Source organism: Spermophilus citellus, assembly GCF_964194105.1.
Source record: "Spermophilus citellus genome assembly, chromosome: 10".
In the NCBI taxonomy this organism is placed as follows: Eukaryota; Metazoa; Chordata; class Mammalia; order Rodentia; family Sciuridae; genus Spermophilus; species Spermophilus citellus.
Genome location: NC_138197.1, coordinates 112478994 through 112499243, shown reverse-complemented (window position 1 = coordinate 112499243; position 20250 = coordinate 112478994). Strand labels below are relative to the sequence as shown.

The following is a 20250-nucleotide window of genomic DNA, read 5'->3' as shown; positions in this document are numbered from 1 at the left end:
CAGAAAGCACATAAAACTTGTGTGACCCACATGGGTGTCACTAAGCTTGACCTTGGGTTACACTGAGGACAGTCTGATCTCTCCATGGGCAGTTCCATTTTTCCACTTGAGTATCAAGCAATACTGACTGATACTGTACAAACATCCACTTTTTCATTAACCATTCTTTTAATGATTTTATCACCAATTGATGTCCCTTTATGAATCCGCACTTTCAAGTTTGATGTTTTTTAAATTGTCTAATTCTCTTCATTTATTAGCCAGCATTCAGTGAGAGGACTTTCTCTCCCGAGCTGTGGTAATAGATTACCATGAAATGCAGTTCTTATTGCAAAGGCAGGATAAAAGCCGAGTTCTTTCCTTTTAATTTCCAATGTAAGGGATGGCTTTAACAGCTGCCTCAAAAGATGCCAAATTAATTTCTCTCTGGCTTTCTCTTATTTTGAGCATAATATTGGAATTAGGGATTTTCATTAACTCAGTGTGTTTCCATATGCACAATTATTATGTTTCTTGGTGCTCATATTATCACTACCTTGACAAGTTATAATTTGTTACAATCCATTCTGGAGCTTCTGAATCCTCTAAGAAAGCTCCCTACTAATCTTTGGAGGTTTCCCTGGTATTTAGTACAATATATGCCTCATACTTACCTCATGTCTGTCTGCCTGGATTGGAATGTGCTGTTCTCCAAGAAGCCTTGTTTTGTTTTGCTTTCAGTAGATATGTTATCAGAAGCCATAGCATGCTTATTTACAGGTATTCATTACTTATAACATTTTTTCTAGGTCCTTTAAGTGAATGAATAATAAATATATAATCATAAACTTAAATTGACATTTTCGATTGAATTTTAACATGTAGTATTTAATTTTTAAAGCATATGGCTCTTAAAATGGAAAATTTTATCTTATAAATAAAATTATTTGCCCAATCTTATAATATTTTTTAAAAATTTGTCTCTAAATACCAAAACTGATTTCATTATGAGTATTTACTAGGAAGATTATCATTTTAAAATTAACATGTAGGTAATGAGACTAAACAATCATTTTTGTGTGAATTTGTTAACCATAATTTTTAATCTGAAGTCTAAAAAGAACTTTGAATTATAAGGGCAGCTGTAGATCTATTCAATCTTCAATATATTTTTTAGTGTATCAAAACAAATGCTCTATATTCAAAAAACATATCAACTTTATGTAGGGCATATGTGTTATTTTGTATAATCCATAGCTATTTCCAATTTTTTAAATAAATGCCTGCTTCATTTTCCTAAATTCCATCTTAATATACTGGAATACTTAATATACAGAAATACTGATTTATATCAGTTTGTTAAGGTCCCACAGAATCCTCACTTCTGTCCCATGGAGAGTGGTACAGTATGAGGCACAGGTTCTAGCATCAGACAGACCTAGTTTTGAGTCAAGGTACTGCTGCTGCCAGTAAACAGGTTTCTTAACTTTGCTGAGCCCCAGTTTTCTCATTTGTAAACACATACCACACACACACACACACACACACACATACTCTCCACAGGTTGTTTTCAAGATTAAAAGAGATAATCCATGTAAAGCACTTAGCATAGAATAAACATTTGTTAAATGGGAGCCACTATTGTCTATTACTTCCTATTTCAACCATGCATATGCAAAACCACAAATAAATGAAACTAATGAAGTCACCTTTCCCCCTTCAATAAAGTCTAACACTGTATCATTCTTAATTTTGTTATTTTAGGTTTGGAGTACCTTGTAGCTGGGCATGAGGATGTAAGAACGGGCAAATTAGTGGTGAATATGAAAAGTTTTGTCCAGCACTGGAAACCATCTCTTGGAAGAAAAGTTATGGATATTTTAAAAAAGGAGTGCAAGTAACAATAAAGGTGTACAGCACACAATGGCACTTGTCTATGTACAAAACACAAACTTAATGAAAAAGAAACCTCAAAAACAAAACTGGAAAATTTTTAAAGTGCCAAAATGTAGAGAAATGTTCAAATATGTGGGCATTGTCTAATCTATGTGTTCTGGGCCCATGTTTTAAATAGAGTTTTGTTTCGTAAAGAGGAATGAAATCCCCTATGCTGGTTTCTATTTTCTATGTACTGATTCTGAAAGTCTGATTCTCAAGGATGTTTCAATAGCAGCATGATATTCAGCAGTAACCCATGAAGGGCAGGACTTCTAATAGGGACTCCCCCAACTTCAGGTGTGTTACCTACAAGTGATGCTACTTAAAGTAATTCATGAGATTTTAAGGGATCCCCACCCGCACTTACTATAAGGAAAGGTATTTCTTAAAAAAGAGCCTTCCCTTGTATGAAGTGTATGAACTTAGGTCTGTGGGATGCCAAATGGAACCTCTCCACATGTATATAGTATTTCCTTGTATAAAGCACTTTACCAACTACCACTTGCATTGTGAAAATTCGGAGACTGGTGTTGACAGGAAGAAAAGTAAAGGGCTTGTTTTTTAAAAAAAAAAATCTGCTGAAACAGAAGCACTGCCACTACACGTGGAAGAAGTGACCTATATAATGAAAATGTGCTATTTAACTCCAAACACTTGGAGAATCTATGTGAAGATACAACCTGAAAGGAGTACACATTTGCATGAAGTCTCAGCTTTGGGCTAGAGGTTAGATTCCAAGATGCTGGCCATGGTGAAACTTTTTTAAAAACTAAACAAAAAGACTTTAAAATAAAAGGAAGAAATCATTAAGTGTAGAAGTATGTTTTCATAAAGGGGAAATGGACTTTTTACATTTTAAAAGCCTCATTTATTTGCAATGCACTTGTATACACTTCAAAAATTATTGTAGACACTGAGTTTGTTATATTTTTGTGTTTAGTATTTAAGCCTGAACATGAAACAGTTCTACTCCTTGTCTTTATTAACAGTGTAGAGTCATCATATTTACACATTTTTAAACACAATGTATGTGATAGTTCACCAAATTACAGTTTTTCATTAGTTTTCATCTTTTACCCCTGCATAACCACTATCCATACAGTTTCTTCTGTACTTGAATATACAAAACATGAACCACAGTGCCATAAGATTAAATTCACATACAGAACATATTGTTTTCCTGAGGTCCTGTGGACTTGCAAAAGATATATATATATTGCTTTGTTAATTTGTTTTTATATTTCATATATGTAATAAAGGAATATGATCTCCCAATTTTTTGGTCTCATTTCCTTATCAACTCTTTCAATGATGCCAAAGATTAACTTCTCTTACCGCGGGAACTTATATTTAATTCCTTAAATTAAAAAAAATAAATTAAGCCAGGTGCAGTGGCACATGCCTGTAATCCCAGCCAAATGGGAGACTGAGACAAGTTCAGGAGGATCACAAGTTCAAGGCCAGCCTCAACAATTTAGCAAGACCCTAAGCAACTTAGTAAGACCCTGTCTCAAAATAAAAAAAAAATAAAAAGGGCTTGGGATGAGTCTCATTGGTAAAGTGCCCCTGGGAACAAAACAGGAAGGAAAGAAGGAAGGGAGGGAGGGAGGGAGGGGCGAGCAAAACAAAGGGGCCCAGTATTTCTACTCTGTTATTCTGAGGTTTTGGAACACAGTAGAAGATAATTTAGGTAAAGTTTAGTTTTTGTAGTCCTTGGACATGAATTTTTTTAAAAAAATAAGGTACATTGTAATTTTTATATTATATTTATTTTGACTAATTTTTAAAGTAATATAAGTTCATTGTTTAAAATACAGAAAAAGCATATTTGAAAAATACTTATATTGCAACCATCCTCCATTAATTGTTGTATTTTAGTGTTCATGTGTGAACTGTTTTTTAAGCATATATGTACCTTTTATATAATTGAAATCATATTGTCCATACTCCTATGAAATCTTTTTTTCACTATAGCATGACTGTCAACTTCTTGTGTATTCCAATCTCATCTTGGTAAATGGAATATTATACAGTTGGATTATAATTTAGAAATAACTTATAAAACTTGTTTGTAAGTATATCATATCAAGAGATATATTTTAAATGCATCAGATATAAATATTTTTCATTTTACTTTATTTGATATAGTATTTCCCTTTAAAAGGAAGAGTAGAAATAATGGCTATTATTTTTAAATACTGTTTTTAGTTGTAGACAAACACAATACCTTTACTTTATTTTTATGTGGTGCTAAAGATCTAACCCAGTGGACCTCACACATGCAAGGCAAGCACTCTGCCACTGAGCTACAATCCCAGCCTTAATAATGGCTTTTTTAAGAGTAGAAAGATGTCCATAAGACACAAAGTAGAACTACTTCAGAACAATACTTAACTTCCAAACAAAAATCACATTTATTTTATATATGGTGCTTTAGAAATTCTGAAAGATAAATTATAGCAATATTTGTCACTTTATTAAAAGAAAAAGTAAGGCGATTTTCCCTTTTTAAATTTTATATATATCTGTTCCTAAAATTACTTCCTTTCACTTACTATGTACTAATTTTATAATTTATTCTTTCAACAAAATTTAATCAATTGTTTTTTTAAGTATATTCAAATAAAATCACAACTAAAAGTTTAATTTAGTCTCATTTACCAAATGTTATAATTTGACTCTTAAAAGTCCCCCAAAGGCCCATGTGCTGATAGCTTCGTTTCCAGCCTCTGGCACTATTGGGAAATGGTAGAACCTTTAGGGGGTGAGGCCTAGTGGAAGGAAGTTAGGTCACTGAGGTTGTGATATTGGGACGCTAGCCCCTTCCTGTCTCAATCTCTGCATTCCAGACCCCACGAGGTGAGCAGCTCTGCACTACAGCTGATGTTCTACCTCACCACAGGCTCACATGTAACATAGCCAAAACACCAAAAACCAAAACCTTTGAAACCAGAAGCCAGAACAAATCTTTTCTCCTTTGTTTATCTCAGTTATTTGTCACACAATGGAAAGCTGACTACAACAGTCCTGTGACTAGAATCTTCTTTTTCTTGTAATTTAAGCACCTTTATTCATCATTGCCAAACTTCAGAAGCAACCAAAATGTCCCTGAGAAAGTGGATGGATACAAAAACTGATACAGCCAGGTCACAGATCATTATTTAGAGTGAAAGAAATTAACTATCAAACCATGAAGTACATGGAAGATACTTTTTTTTTTTTTAAGAGAGAGTGAGAGAGGGGAGAGAGAGAGAGAATTTTTAATATTTATTTTTTAGTTCTCGGCGGACACAACATCTTTGTTGGTATGTGGTGCTGAGGATCGAACCCGGGCCGCACGCATGCCAGGCGAGCGCGCTACCGCTTGAGCCACATCCCCAGCCCATGGAAGATACTTAAATACACATTACTGAGTGGAAGAATCCAATCTGAAAAGGTTGCTTACTGTATGATTCTAGCTCTGTGATAGGATGGAAAAGGCAAAGCTATGGACATAGTAGAAAGATCAACGTCTTCTTTCTTTAAGAGTTGCTCCTTCAAGCACCTTTTCTGCAACATGTAAAAAAAAATCACTATTACAATAATTTGTTAATGTCTCAATTCTAAAAATCACTTGTAGCCTTTACACTAAAGTTTGAAGCTTTCCCTGAGCATCCTTTAACTTCCAAACTGGAAAAGGGGGGTGGAGGAAGAAACCAAGTGTTTCCCATTTGTAAAAAAAAAAAAAAAAAAAAAACATCAGACTGCCACACTTCTGTATGTACTTTCTCCTCCTTAGTATCTTTCAAAATAACCACCTCAGCGCCAAGGCAACAAAGTCAAATAAATTTCCATCTATGGCTTCATAGGAACCCAAACGCTTCCTTCAAGAGCTGCTGGGAAAGTCTCTGCCCCTGGAGCTTTACTCCCTGTACCACTGGGCTTTATTAGTCAGCAGATTAGTTGCATAATCTCCACATACCTATCTGCACGATGTGCCTGAGGTCAAGAGTCTGTGCCCTGTTCTTACATCATTCTCCCTGTAGAGGAATGTTACTAATATTTAACATTTGATGCAATGGAAATTCTCAATAATAGGATAATCTTTTAATAGTATCCACTGAATGAGGTCAAATCTGTGGGGATGTGACCACAAGTTAAAAAGCAGTGTCCATCTGGTTGTATTAAACAGAGTGCAAGGCCCATTATGGGTAAACATAGTTCTTTGGGACACTGTAGGTTCCTGCAAAACAAATCTTTTTCTAAGTGATCAGAGTCTCAGTGACTCTGCAGGGAGGGAAAAGGGGCCTTGACAATATCTTGTGCTGGCTGTCCCTTTGCCAATCCCCTGGAATGCCTGAAAATAAGAAGGGTGAGGACCACTTGGCTGCTGAGTTTTGTCAGAGGCCTCGGAACTGAATTGCTTTTGTGTTCATTGTTTCGATGATAAGCAGTCCCCTAACCTAACCTTATCAAAGAGCCAAAGTTACTCACAACTTATTTCCCACAGTTTGGAAGGAAAATATTTATGAACAACATCAAATTTTGCAAGGGAGCTTGGTATGATAAAAATGGAATAGAAGCAAGGGGTGTGCCTGGCATGACTGATGGTTTGTTTTTCAGTCATTCTCTCCAAGAGTGATTTGCCTGAAAATACTTTTTCAAACATGATGTCCTGGTCCCTATGTCCCTACACTTTCACCAATGGAATTTAAACATTTATCTACTTTTTTTAACATTAGTGATTCCGTTTGAAACCTGAAACTTTTTAAATGGCAATTTCTCAGATTTATAATTAGTCCATTCACATAAGCTAAATAGCTAAAAATGCAGGATGTTAGTCATGGGGGCAAAAGAATACACTGGGGGCCTGCATTCCATTTTTCCATTCTGTGACTACATAATTTCCTACTATCTTTCTCACCATTATATTGCCATGAGAATAATCTGTTTGCCATGATTTACATTAAGATGAAATGGTAAGAGTCTCTTTTTTACCTTTGCTCTTTTCCTCTTGATCTGGCTTTCTAAGGTCCATTTGGGCAGAAGATCTGCTTTCGCATTTATCAATAATAATCCTGTACAAGTATGGTGAAATTCAACAGCATTTCATATTTAGCTCTGACTTGTGCTGTGCAGAGAAATTCTGCTTGCAAGATCAATAAGAAGGAACTGCACCAGAAAGAGAGACAGGAAAAAGGAAAAATGGAGAATGTAAGCACTTTTTCAATGAGGGGGGGGGAAGAGGCAGAAACAAAGGATAAAAACATAGAGAATAAAAGAAAGCAATAGCTGGAACCAGAACCAGGTGGTTCATTCTAGAAAGAATATGAAAGCATCTCAAAGTAGAATATATTCAGGGCTGGGGATATGGCTCAGTGGTAGAGTGTAGCCTAGCATACACAAGGCCCAGGGTTTAATCCCCAGCACTACAACAAATAAATAAATAAATAACACCAAGGTGAGTTTCAAGAGTTGAAAAAAAAAAGAGAGAGACCTCAAAGTATGTTCAGTCAACTAAGTCCTCTTTTGCTAGACACAATGATTTATGAGACATTTCTGAATATTTATTACAAACTTTTTCATCTAATTCTCTTATTGTTAGACTTGTTTGAAGAGGCAGAAATATTATACAAGATAAAATAATACAAAAATCTTAGGTAACAGTAAGTGGGAAATTAGGAAGATAATTTGTTTTACTGTCTACTGAAATAGAAATTTTAATTTATCTTTTACCTAGACATCAAAATACTGAATATCAGTAAGTATCGCCTAAAAGTCTTTTTCAATACTCCCCATCATAGTAATGGTTATCTCTTTTGCCCTCATTCCATGCCAGGTGCTATGCTAAACTTTACAGAATCTTTCCTCAGCCCTCAAATAATAGCACTGTAGAGTCAGGGCCAGGAGGGTCAACGAACTTGCCAAAGGTCACAGAACAAGTCAGCAGCAAAATAAGGCTTTGAGCATTGATTTACCTGCCTATAGAAATTTACACATTTTTACCTTTCTATTCCGCTGAAGCCTTTAAATCATTGATTCTCAAATAGTATGCATAAAAATCAGCAGGGATGGCTTTTTAATGCAATGTCCCAGGTCCCTCCTCAGAGCATCTGTTTCTGAGTATTTGGAAGGGGACCAGAATTTTAATAAGCACCAATGGCAACTCAAATACTGGTGGCACATAGACAAGACTTTGAGAAACCCAGACACACTTATAGAATAGTACCAACAAAGTCACAGAATTATTCATTGATTCTGTCTGCAAATGTATTTCCCTCTGGTCCTAAATCTGCTTGACCTTAATCACAATTGTTGTTTTATGAATAACAGAATCATAGTCCTGTTATAAAACTAAGAACTAAGTTACTCAAGAATTAAAACTGTGGAAAAGGGAAATTGCGAGGATGTCCCTCCAGCAACTATGCTCCCTAACTTCCTAACCTAGCATTCGACAGAACCATGAAACACATAAATTTGTCTTCGATATCTTAGTTCTTCAGTCCACTTCAGGCAATTTCTCCCTCTTGCTCTTCAACTTCACACTGCTCAGACTCCCACGAAGATGCCAGACAAAATCCTAAACTATTGGGCTGGGGATATAGCTCAGTTGGTAGAGTGCTCTCCTCACATGCACAAGGCCCTCGGTTCAATCCCCAGCACAAAAAAAAAAAAAAAAAAAAAAAAAAATCCTAAACTATCAGTTTTCCCTCCAGCCTCAAGCAGTCCTCTAAGCTATCAAGATGCTACTCCTGACTAAGAGGTTGATATGATAAAATAAATTCAATTTTTCTAATGAGATACTTTCCCATTTTCCCTGTAACATATACATGGACCCCAAGAAACCATGCATGTCTGCAGAAGGCTTTTAATGAGCGATTTCAATCATGGGAATTCCAGTCACCAGTGGCAGGACAGAGGAGGAGATATTTTTGGTCAGATGTGCCTTTCAATGCCTCATAAATCAGACTGCCTGGACCGTTTCCTAATTTCCCTTTCAGCAGTGCCAGTCCTGCTCGCACACTCAATTGTACCCCTTAAGAGGCTTAGGAAGGAGAAAGGTGAACAAGAAGTGACACTGGGAAAGGACTGCATGGCAGTTGCCTAACTTGCCCTCTCCCAAAAGGGTGGGTTCAAGTCACAAACAAATAATCATATCCATGCCAACTCTGTGCTTTCCTCTCTCACTCTTATAACTGAGAAATTAAATACAGGATAACATTTTCTTTGACAGGTATCAAATCAAGGAAATGTACACAACCTGTATCACAGCAAACAGAATTCCTTAACATCAGAAGCAGTCCGGTCACACACAGAAGCTCTCCAGCCTCTTACGCACAGAGCCTTGCCCGGCAGTGACCTTCAGAGACCTACAGAGCTTTTGATAACAACTGAAAATACAAAACTGGATATTTTTATCAGCATGTTCTTTGCCTCTGACAAATGTTATACTAAACCCTTTGAAGCAAAAATACTGAGAATACATTATTTTAAAACAGCATTTACAAGTACACTTAATTTAGAACTCTCAAATTTATACAGGTTTACCAAATGCCTCTGAAAGAAAACTAAGTTTAGGAAAGTTCCCCAACTTTTTTCTTGACATGGGTATTATCCTAGTAGGATTAAGTAAGGGCTATTTTAGAGTATGCTTAAAGCCTCATATTGGCCACAGTTGATTTTTCAGGATTCAATATCTTTATGAAATATGTTTCCTTTTTTTAAACAGAAAATAGCACATGTGTAAGAACAAAACAATACACACCCTGCAACATGAAGAGTGATTTAGAATTTAATCTTTTGGCAATAAATTCTTGAGCTTCCTAATTTTGCCACTGAACAGGTAGCCAATTATATCAATTCCTTACTGAAGCAATGGGATTCAGGGAAGGGTGGGAAAAAGAGCAGCATTTTCAGAGTTACAAACACCATTGCATCCATGATCTTGATTAATCCTCAGAACAACCTTTTTTCTTTTCTTTTTTTTAATAGTACTAAGGGACTGAACCCAGGGCCTTACAAATGCTAGACAAGTGCTCTACTGCTGAGCTACATCCCCATCTGTTTTTATTTTGAGATAGGATCTTATTGCACAGGCTGGCCTAAAAATTGTGATCCTCCTGCCTCGACCTCCAGATAATATGAAAGTTGGGATTACATGCATGTGCCACCATGCCCCGTCAAGTGGTAGGCACAATTCTAGATTCTGAGGACATAGCAATGAACATAAAATCCCTGCCCTCACAAAGCTAATGTTCTAGGGGAAAGTGGGGCTTCAAAAGATGACTGAATAATCCTTGTTCTCTCTCCACATTGTAGGACATATTTATCAAGCACTTGACACCTGAAATGATTTAGAAGGAATATTTTATTTCTACACTAAAGAGTAAATTCAATACAATAGACCCCATCATCTTGATGATGCTGAATAAAGTGCTCCCTCCCTCCTCCAGATGGTTTGAAAGCAATAACTAAATTCTCCAGAATGGAAGGCTGTTATAATTGGATAATGGTCACAAAGCAGAAATTTCTGAGTTATGCTTAATGCCTGGAGGGAAGCAGTGGAATTCTTCCTCCCACCGCCCATTACCAAGCTGACAAGGTCCTGCTCTGTGCCCTGCCCATGAATTTTCCTGTTGGCTTTAAAGATTTATAACAGCTCTGATTGACACCCCTGTGTGAGAAAGTCAGGGTTCCCCCAAGCCATGGAGCACTGGCCGGCTTTGCTCCCCACAAACCCGCTTGGGGCTCTTCTATTTCTATCACAGACACTCAGGACGATTCACTTGCTTCTGTGAGAAACAACAGTGACCATAATAGAAAAGAAATTCTAGGCATTCTTTCAAGCCATTGGGAAGTTCCAGCACATTCCAGCTGCAAAAGAATTCAAGTCCCTACACTCATGTTAAAACTCCAGCACCATCCATGTGTGCTTTGTACATTTACTAGATCAAAGCCTAGTAACTAATTCTATAAATTCTCTCCCTGCCTTATTTATCATAAAGTGTAAGCTGATTCTTTAGGGAGGTCAACCTGGAAGTAGGTGAATTATCCTCAGGTTTTGAGCCATGACAGAATACAGTGGCTTGAAGATTCTCAACACTGCTATTCCAGAGCACCAAGTCAATCATATGTGGTTTGGAAAATTCTGCAGGGTATTTTATTACTTAGGTTTCAAATACCACATCCTTGACTACATATGGCTATTGTAAAGGGGAGTCCTCATCCTGTCAGAGTCCAGAAAGCCAAATGTTCTTGTGTCTTTTTCTAGGCCCAAAGGCATCCTCCAAATCACCCCTGTTTAAATCACTCCTGAAAATACATATTTACCTGTGATTCTATTTAAGACTTACCTCTTACTTACCTCCTAATTCTTCTTGGTCTATTTCTTCCTTTATAAAGGATGGGAGATATATGAATGGATAAGGAAACTGTGGTACATATATATACAATGGAATATTACTTGACCTTAAAGAAGAATGAAATTATGGCATTTACAGGTAAATGGATAGAGTTGAAAAATATCATGCTAAGTGAAGTATGCCAATCCCAAAAAACCAAAAGCCACATGTTTTCTCTGATAAGTGGATGTTGATCCAGAATGGGGTGGAGGGAGGGAAAATGGAGGAACATTGGATTGAGCAGAGGGGAGGGAGAGGAGAGGAAGGGGTAAGGAGGAAAGATAGTAGAATGAGACGGACATTATTACCCCTATGTGTGGGTATGATTGCACAAATGGTGTGATTCTACATTATGTACAACCAGATAAATGAAAAGTTGTGCTCTATTTGTGTAAAAAATAAAATTAAATTAATAAAATTTTTAAAAATAATAATAAAGAAAGGGAGAAGAATGAAATCAAAACTGAAAGAAGTTGTTCCAGTTTTTCTTGAGGCAAAGAAAAAAACAAGACCCATCATGAAGACATATCCCTGAGCAGTTTCAATGGTATAAAATCAGGCTACTGTTGCGAGAGTCAGAGTTGAAAATGGAGCTTGATAATGCGGCAGCAACAATTATCGAGCTCTACAGAGAACCATTTCTTTCCTGCGCCACAGATGCAGCACTTATTTCCCTCCATATAGAATGTGTGTGTCCTCATTCCATAGATTTGAAATAAAGAAGGTAGAAGAGGAAGGAAGACAAATACAATTCAAACACTTGCCAGTGGAGATCTGGCTGGGGAGAAACTACCAAGCAACAATCTGTCACTCATGGAGAGGTGCTGTTCAGTGAACTACAGATCACGCTGACAAAACCCTGAATGAGAAGGTAATTTGAACTGGGTTTGTCACCAACTTCTCAGCTTTTGAATTCTAGGCAGAGAGAATCCAATTCTATACTGTGTATAACATCCGGAAAACTCAGACAGCCAGATACCCCTGAAGCCCAAATACTGTCCTCCCTGAGATCAGCTTCACTCATGTTATCTTCACAATAATGAATGCAAACTCTAAAGCAGGTGCTATTATTATTCTTGTTTTACACACCAGGAAAAGGAAGCTCAGGTAAGGCAGCCATTGTAAAACAGATAATAAGCAACAAAGAGCAAGTACAAGCCCACAGCAGGATCCCAGAGCCTATGTTCTGAGTCATTATCCAAAGCACTTCTTCCTTCACCCCATCTTTGTCAGTCTATGGAGACATCCAGAGTTTCTGGTTCCCTTTGAATCTCTCTATTCCTTCCATTCCTCTGTATTATTTCCTGGAATGATTGATGCAGGAACTGAGACCTGAGATAAGGAACCCAGTAAATCTCCCTACAGTGAGTCACCATTATCAATAGAAGCGTCATCATCTCCACTCTCAACTAGTAAGGCTGAGAAACATGAAGAGCTTTTCAATCTTAAAAAAAAAAAAAAAAAAAGTTGGGCTGGGGGTATAGCTCAGTGGTGGACCACTTACCTAGAATGCATGAGTCCCTGAATTCAATCCTGGCACCACAAAGCAACAACAAAAGCAAAACAAAAACAGAAACACAGAGTAGAAAATGCTGTCATCATTGTCCCACCTGGTAATAGACCCTATAGAACCGGATTGGGTGGAACTCTGCCTAAAAAGAAAACCAAGCATTTTGGATAGCAATAACAGTAGGTAAACATTTTTAATTATGTATCTGTTTTCATCGATAGTCTATGCTCTTCCATTAGATTGAATAAGCTCTTTGAGGGCAGGAATCCCACTCTCTTTGTTCACATTGTATCTTGAAGCATATCATGGTGCTTGGTATATAACAGATACTTAAAAAATATTTGTCCAGTGAATAAATAGATAAACTTCTCAGATTAGAAAGGCATACCCAACTACTCCCTTTGCTTTATTTATTCAATCATTCAATGAACATTTATTGAACAGCTGCAAGAAAAAAAAAATAGCACAGTAGAGTGGTTAAGTACAAAGAATCTAGATCCAGATTTCCTGGATTCAAATAACTGTTGTGTCACTCACCTACTATGTGACTCTGAGCTGGTCACCTAACCTTTCTGTACTTTAGTGTTCTGGTCTCTTAAGTCTTTCATACCACTGAAGATTGGGAATGTTCGAGTGCTCATAGCAAACCAACAGATCATCTGTTTATTTATGACTCCCAAATATAGACCCTTAGCCTCTGACCTTGCTTCTTTTCTGCTCTGGACTTGTATATCCAGCTGACTACTTGGCATCTCCTTTCTTAATGTCAAACAGGCATTTTTTTAAAAACCCAAGATGGAGCTCTTTATTTTCATTCCTTAATCTGCTTTCCCATCTAAGTAAATTACACAATCATCCTACCCACTGTTAAAGCCAAAAAAATAGGAATCGTTCTTGATTCCCCTTCATCTTCCACATTTAATCTACTAGCAAGCCCACGGGTTTTTCTACAGAGTACTGTATATAAACACAGCCACTTTTCTGTCTTGATCTACACACCATTTCTTATTTGAAACTCTTCAATAATCTTTTCATTGATCTCTTATTTTTGTCCTTTTTTTTTCCTGACAATTCTCCACTTATCAGCTAGAGGAGTCTTTTTAAAGAGATTTTAAAAGATTCAATTACTGTACATCATTACATAGAATAAAATCCAAATTCCTACAGTCCTCATGTTCTGACCCCCATGGCCTCACTGGTCTTCTTGTGGTGTATGCTTCAAACACTCCCAACTTGCTCTGATTTGGAGGACATTCCACTTGCTCTTCCCTTTGATAAGAATGCTTTTTTCCCATCTGTTTAGGTGGCTGCTGCCTCTCACTGCAGTTACCAGCTTAGCTACTTCCTCTGCAGAGAGGCCTTCCATGGCTACTTGATTTTAGGTAGCTTCCATTTCCATGGTCATATTTGCTAAGTAGAGCACATTCTGTGCAATGCTGCTGGTGCCCTTCAGTGGAGGCTTGGTTCCTCCAGCTGCTGGACAGCTGTTGGCAGAGTCTTCAGCTTTCAGCCTCTTTAGCAAATGCTTCAGCCACAGACAGTTGACTCACCCAAAGCTAGGCCCTTCCTAGGGTGACCCATGTCCCATCCCATCTTGGTTCAATGTAGCGTGACTCTGAAGGGAGAAGGCACTTCCGCATTGTGTGTGGAGTTGGCTCAGGATATTGTTGGGCCTGTTTTGTAGCTCTGCTTCTTTCTCTGCCTGCTGCCCATTCCTTCTCCTCCCTTCCACAGATGTGAATCCCCAAAACACTCTTTAATAAACATCCTCCATGCTAAATTGTTTCAGTGTTGGTTTCTCAACAGTAGTGAAACCTTATCACCTTTGCAGTATTTTAAATGATTTGAAATTTTGAAACTGATTTGTTTGTAGGTACAGCATTTGTGACATACAAGGCACGATGATATGCTTCAGGATATAATGTGAACAAAAAAAGTGGGATCCCTGCCCTCAAAGAGCTTGTTCAATCTAATGGAAGAGAATAAACTATATATGAAAACAAATACATAATTAAAAATTATTTCCCATTATTATATCTATCCAAAATGTTTGGTTTCCTTTTGAGGCAATCAGCGTTCCACCCAAAGCTGTTCTACAGGGTCTACTATCAGGTAATGGGTCCATGATGACAGCATTTTCTACAATCTGTGTTTCTGTTTTTGTTTTTGTTTTGCTTTTGTTGTTGTTTTGTGGTGCTGGACCTCATGCATGCTATGCAAATACTCCACCACCTAAGCAACATCCCCAGTTTGGGGTTTTTTTTGTTTGTTTGTCGTTTTTTTCTTTTCTTTCTTTCTTAAGATTGAAGAGCCTAGTTTGAACCTCAGCCAATTTTAATGTGAGCAAAAAGGTCAGTTACCCTGGTTCTGCTGGTTAGACCTCCTGCCCAAATCTTAAGATTTCAAGAGAATCCTGAGTTCTCTCAGACTAAGTTTCAGACACTTGCAGTCTTTGACAGCTTTCTCTCCTCCTTCCTCCTTGCCTGGCTGCCTTTAAATGATTATAATAACTTTCTAATCAGAATCTGGATCCTTAGTCTCTGCCTCACCTTCCATCTCAGACCCATTCATTTAGGAGAATTAGAGTATTTTTCTTTCCTTTTGTTACCATGTAGGTAAACACCTCCACTAATAGACTACAGAGACTTAGATGAGAATCACAGCCTGGCCTGCTACACCAGGTTCACAGACCCAGGCTGTTCCTCAGATGTACCCCCAAAGTCTCTGCTCCTTTCCTCCCCAGCCCTATCCCTGACAGTTCTTCCAGACAATTCATAGTACACAAAACATTCACGTCATAGCCCTTGACACATTGGTGTTGGCTTTATTCTTCCTTCTTTAGTCTTCCTCTCTGGCATGGCATCTGAGGGCTTTTCCACCTTGTCAAATGCTGGTCCTATCTAATGTCTCATATCTCACTTGGCCCCTTTGGCACCTCTTAGCAGGGGACTGAGATGGAAAGGGGTTGTGAACAATCAATGACCCTGAAAAGTATCCACTGTGTTCACTATGTGATTCAATCTGCACCATTTTCAAAAAGCCTAAAAGGAAAATATACCACCAGATGTCTCACATAGCAAAACATTGTTAATAGTATTACATAGTAATTTGGCTCGGAAAAATTGTTCCTACATTTTCACGCCTGGGCGTCCAACAGATCTACAGAAAGAGGAACAGGTGGTGTTTCTAGAACACAATGATTATTTGAAGTAAGCTACAGTTAAAATTGAGAAGTCATTATTGGATCTGTGCTAGGATTTTCCTTGTTGATTTTATAGGACCATGATATTTTTCCATAACACATACATCTTTGGTTGCTATGCATGGTATTTTCCTGTTGTCTGCCAGCCAAATATTCTTTAGCTGACTGGTCTTAGTGGGAAATGGAGAAAATCATAAAACTGCAGATTAGGAAGTAATGACATCACTGTTCAAATCACAAGAAAACAACGTAGAAACAAATAATTCTGCTTCAACACTGATTTACACTGTTAACAAAGGATTGGATTTGGCAATATGAGAAGCTGCCAACTCTTCTAGGTTACCCATTTAGTAAAAATTTGTTTCCCTGAACTCAACCAGATGTCTTTTGCCAGGGAAATCTTTTCACTGGAAGTCTTCTGCAAAGGGACACAAGGACTCTCAGATTCCACCATTCTCAGTTCAAGTTGCACTCTTTGGCACAGAATTTTTTTGTGTGTGATTTTGCCTCTGAGAATAAGAGTGTTAGTGTTATCACCTGATGACAGAGCCCCTTGGAGCTACCTTGTTCTCACATTATCTAAGGCATCTTCAGAAACAGCTTTAATCTGGTCTCTGCTCTCGGATCATTTTGTTTTTAGCTTTATTTCAGAATGTGATAACCAGGCCTGATTACTGCTGCCCAACAGAGACTAGAGTCTCTTGGGCCTGACGCACCATGCTGCTGCCTTCAGACTCAGTTGCCAACTTCCTAGATTGATTTCTTAGGGTTACTCTGCAATACCTTTGCCAAAGCATGTCTCCACTTGCTGGCACAGATTACTTCTTGTAGCTCTTTCCAGAAAAGTATTTTTTAAATTAAACTTGTGTAAGGTCCTACAAAAATTATAGCAGGAAAACAAGACAAAGGAGCATTTATAGTCATATTACAAGCTGCCACTTAGACTCTGTCCTTTGGGTCTCTGAGGTAGACATGGGCCCATTGACCATCTTTCTGTCACAGGTCCTTGAGTGTGTTCTTGGCCTTTCTTCCATCACTCCTATCCCTACTGTCACCTCCAGATGAAATGAGAATGCATGAGCAAAGCTAGTCTATTTTCTCTTAGTTCTCCCAAGCAGACCTAAAATATGCTGAGGTACACTTTTAAAGGAATGGAGTCCATGACTAGAGCCTACATAAGAGTTAAGTCACTTGGAATATTTATTGAGCACCTTCTTTATGCCCAATACCAAAGCATTCCTGGCATTTGGCTATTATCACTAGTCCCAACAGGTATACCTGAGACGGCGATTACATCACCTGCTTTTCACAGCCCTCACTGCCCTCCAGTAGTGATGGTGCAACATTGGGTAACTGTGGACTGTCAAATGGAGCAAGCCTGGGCCACAGAAGAATCCAAAGCAGACGCCATATAGCTGACTACTCCATCCCTCCTCTGTTCTCCAAAAAGAACACAGTAAACAGTGCCTTTACTGTATGGTCATTATCTTGTACTTTCCTTCATTACCTCATGTCTGCTACTTTGACTGTAAACACAGACCAAATGCCAAGAAAGAGAGTAAAGTCACCAGGAAACCCAACTTCCGGTGCCAAAACCACCTTTGTGCTTTTAGACTGTTGCTACGTTTGTTTAAAGATGGAAGGGAAAACATGGCACACAGCTCAGTGCTCATGTGTTTCCTGCTCTGTTAGGTATTAAGCCTCAGAAACCAGGGCCAGCTCTCTCCCTTAATCACAGCCAGCAAACTAGAACACTAACCTCCAGCTTCATGCCCAATGAGTGTGCACCTCCTCTCCTTTCCTCTCCTTTTCTTACCAAGACCCAATGAATTAAACACCACTATATAATAATCAAGAAGTATATATTGTGGATATTTCTTTATGGTTCTACTCACAGGGAGAAAAAGGAAAACAATGCTATCTGAACTTGCATATAACTTGTAGAACAAAAAGATTCCCGTCAAATAATCCTCCCTTAATAAATTCCCTTTGCCATTGTAAACTAAGGTATGACCTTCAAGCATTAATACCCAGACAATACAACATTTGTGTGTTATTTAATTAGCTTATTACTTTTGTTAATGTACATTCCTGTGGCTATACTACTTTCCACTCAACCTAAGAAAAGTACTACATGGGATTTAAAAATAAAAAATTTTTTAACCAATGAGTCCATGTTTTTGGACCATTAAAAAAATTTTAATCTCCTAGCCAAGATCTCTTAATGTTTTGAGGTTATCGCATAACAATGGCTAATTTATTAAGTCCTAGAAAATTATAACAACACTAAGTCTTTGTGCAAATTTTTGGCATATGGGAGATTTGGGGTTTCAAAAAAATATGAAAGATCCAGCAGAGACACTGTCATTTTTATACTATCTAATCCTCATTATGAAGTGATTTTTATCAAATTGGGAAGTGATCATCTGACAGCATAAACCACACTGGAAAAGCTAATTCAATAAATCAGAAGGGTTACTCCATGTCATCTACATGCTCAAACAAGAATGAAAGAGAACATTGGCTTTAATAATCCTTCATTTCCAGCCAAAGACCTTTCAGAGTTCTTGGCTGCCTGATCAGATATCTGGGGTTGTGAAAGCAAAACACTCTTACAGAGTTGAGGAGGAAACTTCCGATTGACCATAAAAAGGAGATTTGAACTGAATAACTTGCTCAGTATTCTACATAATTATCTAATAATCACGTAATTATCTAATAGCTATTATCTTCATTTTACATATGATGAAACCAAGACTAAAAAGAATTAAGAAACTTGCTCACAGTCAGGTAACTCATTAATGATGGATCTAAAATGCAAACCTTTCCACCGTGTTCCCATTATGAACAGGATGTCAGAGGGTGTTGCTGATCTTATCAATGATTTTGTTCTAGTCCCATAGGTTGCCTGGTCTGGGCATGATGTACATAACCAGTGACCCAGGTCACTATGCTGATGAGGTCATGTTATTTGGTGATACAACAAATTTTATGGAGCAACTACATGAGGCAGGTCTTATCATTCCAGGTGCTAGAGACACAGCAGTGAATAACAGACAAAGCCCTTGTCCTCATTGAGTTTACAATGAGAAGAAACAGATAAACAAGTAAGTGCCTAATGATGAAGGGTAATTTATGAAGAAAAATAAAGAGAGGTAAGGAGGAAAAGAGAAAACTTGTGGGAGTGTCATTACAGTCAGTCTGACACTTCTCTCTAGTAAGAAGGCATGGAAGTGAAGGCTTGAGGAAAGGAGGGTAGGGAGAAGAAAGGGAAGAGAGGGGAGGTCAAGTGATGAGCATAAGCAGGATGCTCTCCACAGTTAAGGAAAAGCACTGAAGAAGCAGGCGCAGCAGAGCAGGCAAAGGGAGAAGTTGGAGAAATGAGGTGGTGGGGGCCTGGTAGGTGACCATGAAAAACCCTGCAGATTGAGTAAACATTTTGGATTTGATTTTATGTGTGATCAGAAGTCTTTGGAAGAGACTCAGGAGAGGAGTGACATACTCTGATTTACATTTTAAGAGAATCACTCTCAATTAGCCAGTTACTTGGCTGCCTGCCACTAGATATAAGGCCTCAGATACAAATAGAATGAGAAGTAAGAACTGTAGTACAAAGAAAATGGGTTATTATTAAAATAATATAGGCAAGACTTAGATTGGGTAATATTTCTTCTCCTTACTAGAAAAATGACAAAAACAAATTAACAGTGAAAAAACAAAGGATGTGCTCTTTTTCTCTCAAAGAAAAAAGAAAAAACTTTGTGAAAGTTTTGGCCATACACAAAATTAAAGCAAGTAATGTAATAAATCTCAGTTTGATGTACAAAGTTTCAACTCAATCTTTATTCAATCTATTGTTTTTGGAATATTTTAAAGCAAACATCAAATATACTGTTATTTCAACTATAAATACTTGTTTGTATCTCTAATACAAAAGAACTTTTGTATTAACATAACTCCCAACACAATAATCACATCTAACAAAACTAACAATCAGCTGGGTGCACACACCTATAAGACCAGCTAAAGCAGGATGGTCACAAGTTCAAAGCCAGCCTGGGCAAATTGGTGACATCCTGTCTCAAAATAAAACAAAGGTCTAGGGATATAGCTCAATGGTAGAGCACCCCAAGTTCAACCCCAAATAATAAAAAAAAAAACCTTTCAATATTATAGTACCCAGTCCATACTTAAAGTTCCTCAAAAGTACTTTTACCTCAAAAGTGCTTTTGACAGTTGTT

At 37.7% G+C, this 20250-nt stretch overlaps 1 protein-coding gene across 2 annotated transcripts in view; it reads left to right on the top strand.

Moving 5' to 3' along the window:
* Window positions 1-2491, top strand: part of NTN4 (netrin 4) — a 106828-nt gene extending 104337 nt beyond the window's left edge. For both annotated transcript variants that reach the window (XM_081310315.1, XM_081310314.1), the window contains exon 10: window positions 1744-2491. In XM_081310315.1, the coding sequence (XP_081166441.1) occupies window positions 1744-1880 (137 nt within the window). In that variant the 3' untranslated portion in view covers window positions 1881-2491. The remainder of the gene's footprint in view (window positions 1-1743) is intronic.
* The last annotated feature ends 17759 nt before the right edge of the window (window positions 2492-20250 follow it).